Source organism: Solanum verrucosum, unplaced genomic scaffold (assembly GCF_900185275.1).
Source record: "Solanum verrucosum unplaced genomic scaffold, falcon-dt-bn FXZP01000103.1, whole genome shotgun sequence".
NCBI classification, from domain to species: Eukaryota; Viridiplantae; Streptophyta; class Magnoliopsida; order Solanales; family Solanaceae; genus Solanum; species Solanum verrucosum.
In genome coordinates this window covers 6752841-6759704 of record NW_026020048.1, presented here as the reverse complement: position 1 = coordinate 6759704, position 6864 = coordinate 6752841, and the positions used below count along the sequence as shown (strand labels likewise).

At 29.5% G+C, this 6864-nt stretch overlaps 1 protein-coding gene across 1 annotated transcript; it reads left to right on the top strand.

Moving 5' to 3' along the window:
• The first annotated feature begins 2209 nt into the window (after positions 1-2209).
• On the top strand, positions 2210-6864 carry LOC125822227 (uncharacterized). The gene is made up of 2 exons (XM_049501607.1): positions 2210-2363; positions 6435-6864. Exons 1-2 carry the CDS (start codon positions 2214-2216, stop codon positions 6624-6626), a joined length of 342 nt encoding a protein of 113 aa, XP_049357564.1. The 5' UTR covers positions 2210-2213; the 3' UTR covers positions 6627-6864.

Here is a 6864-nt window from a genome sequence, read left to right as displayed (position 1 = left end):
TTTATGTATTTTGTTTTTATACTGCTTGTTAGGAGTGGTAATGTTAGATGGTAAGCACGTGCTCAACATACCGTTCAATAACTTGGTTGGTTTAACCAAATATGACTGGTTGGTGAAAGAGGAAGGGCTAGTGTGAAGTGTCTGGCCACTTTCTTATCTGCATATATAATAAAGAATTACTATGTTGTACGGTATTTTATTTCACTTTTTTTAGCCGAAGATTCTATCAAAAACAGCTTCTCAATAAAAAATTTGTATGCATTCAATATATCTTCTTTGGCTTGTGAAATTATATTGAGTTATTTGAAAGCTCATTACACCTAAAGTTAATAAAGAATCAATTTCACATTAATGCTTTTGAAAATTTAAAAACAATTATTCTCTTTGTTTCAATTTGTTTATCTTACTTTCATTTTTAGTCTATTTAAAAAAGAGTAAATCTTTTCTTTTTTGGTACAATTCTTTAATTTCAATCTTTCACATGACATGTTTAACACGACAAGATTCAAATATGTTTTGGTACACCCTATACATCTTAAGTTTAAGTCCACAAGATTAAAAAGTCCTCCTAATTTTTTTCAACTTTGTATAAAGTCAAAATCAGACAATCAATTATGAAATAAAGAGAGTATAAAAATGGATGAACTTTTTTGTTTTGCAGGTATGCTAAACATTTTCTTTACCTGTTTAAAAATTTTAATTTGAATCGTTCTAGAGATTTTATATGTACTTGCAATGCTTGCTTCAGTTTTAAGGGACACTATATAGTCATCTTCACTCGAAACAACAGCTTGCAGGTGTATAAAATACATAAATTATACATAAGTAGTGTATAAATCATATATATTTAATTAGTGGAGATAACGATTTTCGTCCTATGTCAAATATGTAACTGGTGTTTTCTTTTTTGGAAAAATTACAGAAATCCCACATTTTAGTTTACTTATTACCATTATCCCTATAAGTTTTACAAATCTCCAAAATCCCTCATTTTCACGCATCAGATTAATGTATCAATGCATCAAATTAGTGTATCTTGCGCATTAGATTAGTGTATCGTGTATAAAATGTAATGTATCTTATTTAATGATTAATGTATCTCGCGCATCAAATTAATGTATCAACGCTTATATTATTGTATCTGTTTGAGGGATTTTTGTAATTATAAACTTTTAAGGGATAGATTGTAATTTTGCCTTAAAAGTATGTGATTTCTATAATTTACCCTTTTTTTTACCTACAAAAGGATCCAAATAGTGATGACTATCATAGACTTTAACAAGGTTTCAAGTTCTTAAAAAAGAAAGAAAATTTCAACAGCTGATGAAATCTTTGAAGAAGAAAAATTAACCATTTGCCGATTAATTAAGAATCCTGAATAGAAACTTAACAAATAATATTTGACAAGTTTATACCAATTAGTAGTGTGATAATATTGCTACATTTTCTACACATAACCCATGTATTTTATTTTAAAATTTCATAATATATTCCATTTATATAAGGATAAACTATAACTTCATTCAGGTCCTTGGAACTGGTGATTGATTAGAGAGGATCCGTCAAGTGGATGACAATTATCTATAATCCGTCAACATTTTGATTATGTTTAAACGTTTATTTAATCTATCTTATATTGAACTTTCTATCACTTTTCCTGCTTTCTTTAAAACGGACTGGATCAATTCAAACACGTTGGTCTTTTACTAATCATCTAATAATATATCGAAATTGATTTGTTTTCAACAAAACTAAAAATATATATACTTAAAAATTAAAACTTGTCATATATTAGTATATTTCATAGCATGCCTAATTTGAACTTGGAAGCTCCATAGTCACACTTCCATTATAAATATTGTTGTTGGCCAGATATGTCAATTAATTAATTTGATTTAGAAGGAGAAGTCAAAACAAAGGATTAATTCCAGCTCCGCTCAGTATATAGTACTTAATTTCAACACCCTTAACAATAACATAGCGCACGCAAATTTTGACAACTAATAGTCGGAATTAATTAAATAATTAACTCCTTTATCCCAACCAACCTAACTACTACTCCTATATAACATATGCTTTGTTTTTAATGTCTTCATCTCTCAATCTCTTCCTTCATTTTAAGCAACATATAATTCAAGAAATTTGGGTGTTGTTTCACATTTTTGTAACTTGTACGTACACTAATTAATTAAATCTAAGTGATGTTAAGAGCAATGAGTACACGAAGGGACTATAGAGGATATGGAGTATTGATTAAGGAAGATGAGGAGGAGATTTGTGCTCCAATATTGGGAAAGCCAAAATTAAGCAGAAACAGAACAGTTCCTGCTGCTGCTAAATTCTTTAGCTCTTCATCAAAGAAGGTCACATCTGAGGACAATTTCCGGGCGAGTAGTGCTCAGGTAAAGGGAGCGAAAAAAGCGAGCAAAATTCACCCGATTTTCAGTCTATTTGAAACGAAGAAGAAGAAGAAGGCAACTGCTAGGCCTGAATTCTCGAGGTACATTCAGTATCTTAGAGAGGGAGGTTTTGGTGATGTATTGCAGATTTAGTACTTCCTGCAAATCCAACAATATTGCTGCAGTAATGTGAGATTAAACTTGCCGGGTGGGTTTTGTAAAATTTTGGAGGTGATCATGACCATGTTGTTCTTGTCAAAATTTGTATATGTAATGTAACAGATCATGATTTTGGAATGTTGGCTTGTTTCCTATTTTTCTTTAAAGGGACTTAATACGGTTCAATTTTTATTTTTTTATGGTATGAAATTCTCCTAAAATACGCAAACGCCTCTTTTCAAATTTAACCATTAGGATTATATATATATATTGGTTTCCACCCAGTGTCCGATTCTCATATTGAAGTTCGACTTCATATTCTAAGAAACTCGAACTCGAGACTTCTGATTAAGGATAAAAAAAATATTGATTACACTAAAACAATTGAGGCCTTAATAAGTAAAAACACTTCTTATTTATGATTTCATAAAAAACATGTTAAAAAGAAATGTGACAACTAATATGAAACTGAGAGAATATAATAAGTCTTATAATAGTATACTCCTATTATTTATGCTAAATTGTATATGCAGGCAACTTCTGCGTACAAATGATGTTGTATGTTCTTAACCGTCTTTTCAAATGGCCCATTATAGCAAATTCCTTTAAAATTTGTTAGAAGTATATACTATCACATTTTCCTTTTACTTATCAAATTCTTTTAAAATTTCATAAATATTACCAATAAGTTTCAATTTTCCATTTAATAACTTCACTTGAATATATGTTTAGTTTACAAATACAGCCTCTATTCTTCAAAATTAAACACTTAACCCGTATTATACAGGTGGTCTCTAGCTAGGTGTTTGATTTTGAGATATAGGTGTATCATTAAATTAATTTAATCGACTTCTATTATGCAGGATGGCTTTAAGTCTTGAATTTGAAATATAAAAAGGCAAAACTTAATCAATCACATATTAAAGGTGGTACAATAATTTAATAAAAAATATAATAAATAAATACTCATACGACATGACGCCTTTTTTTTTTTAATATTTTCTTATTTTTTCTAAAAAGGAGTATACTCGTTCAATCAGATACGTTGGCTTATGAGTAATTAAATAGTTTATCCGAATTGATTTATTTTCATCCAGAAGAAAAAAAAACATGTACTCCGAGTAATAATCATAGCGTGCCTTGTTGGAATCAAGAAAATTAATTGTATTTCCGACGAGAAAGTCAAAACAAACTCTGCTAAGCCATATACTTACAACCACAAGCACACGCAACTTAAGAAAAATAAGAGGGCCACATATATATGTGTTACTAAAAATACCTCAAACGTATATAGTTGCCCAACCTAACTAACTCTACTATACTTTCTTCATTTCAAATTAATTAAATTATTAAAGTGTTTCACATCCTTTAAGAAAAGAAGATTAAAACATAAATTAGGTATAACTTTCCATTTTTACTCTTATTAATTAAGTATTGTCAAATTTATGATTAAAATAACTAAACATTAATTAATAACTAATTCCAATACTAACTAATGAAGGGTAAAATTGAAAAAATATTCTAAAAATAGTCTTGAAAATTGAATAATTAAATTAATTTGAAAATGAAAATGCCTCAACAATTCAATTAATATGAAATGGAGGGAGTATAACATTATCCTTTATTTTCTCTAATCTAATACTAATCTCTAATTCCTTCATTTTAAGCCTAGTTCGAGAACATTTGGGAGCTGTGTTATTTTAATGAACAACTTTTACATATAGCAAATATAAAAATCATATTTGTATGTTATAGTTATAATTTGCATAATTGCGCTCCATAGCAAATTTTATGTTTGCTATGGAGCTTTTGATTTGTATAATTCATTAGATACATCCAATTTTGTACAAATTGTTCAGTTTTGTATAAATTCATTTATACATTGTAATTGTATAATAAGATATGTATTTGTATAATTATAAGTGTATAGGACGAAAATATGTGTATTTCTATTTGTATATACATTTTTCTCTCGCTTTATACAAACATAAACGCATTTTATATATTTGTATACCGAATGGGTAATTGTATACCGAAAATGGCTAATTGTATACTGAACCAGATGACAAAAAATGGGATGTTTGTTGTGAATTACAAATAAAATAAACTATGGCTATAATATTTAATTTGAATTAATAGTTTGTTATCTTATACAATTTTTCCAATTTTTTATTACTCGTGAGTACTACTACTTAATTGAAATCATGTTTAGAGCAATGAGTACACGAAGAGACTATAGAGGATACGATGAATTGATAATGTTGGAGCCAAAGTTAAGTAAAAGCAGAACGATTCCAGCTGCTGTTAACTTCTTTAGCTCATCGTCCAAGAAGGTGACATCCGATCGAGGACAATTTCCGGGTGAATACTCACCTAAAGGAAGCGAGCAAGATTCACCCAATATTTAGTCTACTTCAGACGAAGAAAAAGAAGAAGGCAACTGCTAGGCCTGAATTTTCGAGGTACATTCAGTATCTTAGAGAGGGAGGTTTTGGTGATGTACTGCAGACCACTTCCTCCCAATGCGGGTTCCTTAATTTTGCTTCTTTAGAATATTAGCCGAATACATAATTAATGAGTTTTGAGAACCCAATAACTTTTGCATGGATGTTGTATTTATATTGAGAAATTCATTGAATATGTAACAACTATTTATTGGAACCATTCTAGTGACTAAAATTAAAGCTGCCAAAGCTAAGTTTGTAATATAGGTATAACTATTGATCAATGTATTTAGCTTCTATTATATATAGAGGAAGGTTTAAGTTTTGATTTTGGAATATAAAAGGATTATCTAAAGCTTGATTAGTCTCATTATAAATGTGTTACAATGATTCAAGCAAAAAATAAAGAAACACTCATGATACTCAAATGATTGATTCGCCAACAAAATGGCCCTATGGCGAATGACAGTTATCTAATAATGTAAGACAACAAACTTCTTATCCATATTTTTTGCTTTAGAGAAGAATACTCGTCCAAACATATGCAAATTTGTTGGTCTTTCTTTACCAATCAAATACGTCCCAATTTATAGGGCGCACTTGAATTTTGAGATTTAGACTTCTAAATTTTGGTACTGAATGCAAACATAAAAATTTTAAGTTTTTGAAATAAAATTTAAAAATTAATTCAAAAATATTATAAATTACAATAATTAACAACTTATAATATTTAAAAAACATATAAGAGATACTAAATTGATTCTCAAAATTCCAATGGACGGAGAAAGTAATGTTTATCCACATTAGTTATTTTCAATCAATGAAAAGAAAGATACAGCAACAAAAATTAAAAAATATTATATTTAACATCTACTAAAAAATACATTTTCATAGCATGCCTTGTTAGAATTAGGAAGGTCTACGGTCGCACTTCAATTATTATTATTAAATTGTTTGTTTTTTTCTTCCATATATTATGGTCAGAGTAGCACTATATAATAAATATTTATGAGGAGAAGTCAAAACAAGGAAAGTTCCGGGTTTCTTCAGCAATAGACTATCAAAGAACCACGTGCAATTTTTGAAAAGTGAGACCACAATTAAATAAGCCCCAACCTAACTACTACTCCTATATAACACATAGTATGTTTTATTTTCTTCATCTCTCAATCTCTTCCTTCATTTTAAGCAGCCTATAATTAAAGAAATTTGGGTGCTGTTTCACTTCTTTTTTTTTGTAACTTATACACCAAATAGTTAAATCTAAGCCATGTTTAGAGCAATGAGTACACGAAGGGACTACAGAGGATACGGAGTATTGAATAAGGAAGATGAGGAGGAGGCTAGTGCTCCAATATTGGGAAAGCCAAAATTGAGCAGAAACAGAACAGTTCCTGCTGCTGCTAAATTCTTTAGCTCTTCATCGAAGAAGGTGACATCCGAGGACAATTTTCGTGCAAGTGCTCAGGTAAAGGAAGCAAAAAAAGTGAGCAAGATTCATCCGATATTTAGTCTATTCGAAACGAAGAGGAAGAAGAAGGCAACTGCTAGGCCTGAATTCTCAAGGTACATTCAGTATCTTAGAGAGGGAGGTTTTGGAGATGTTTTGCAGACGACTACTTAATTCCTACAAAACCATCTTGGCTGCAGTTAATTAGTGATTTAAAATATGTTATACGTAAGTTAATTTGGATTTTGTGGTACAGAATTAATTAAGACGATCATTGATTTTTTATTTTATAAATTGGTTTACTATATATGGTCTTACGGAACTTAACAATTTGGAGCTGATGAGCATGATATTCAATTGTAATGAAGTGTACGTGTAAATATACGTCATAATGCAAACTTGTTTTATCTTA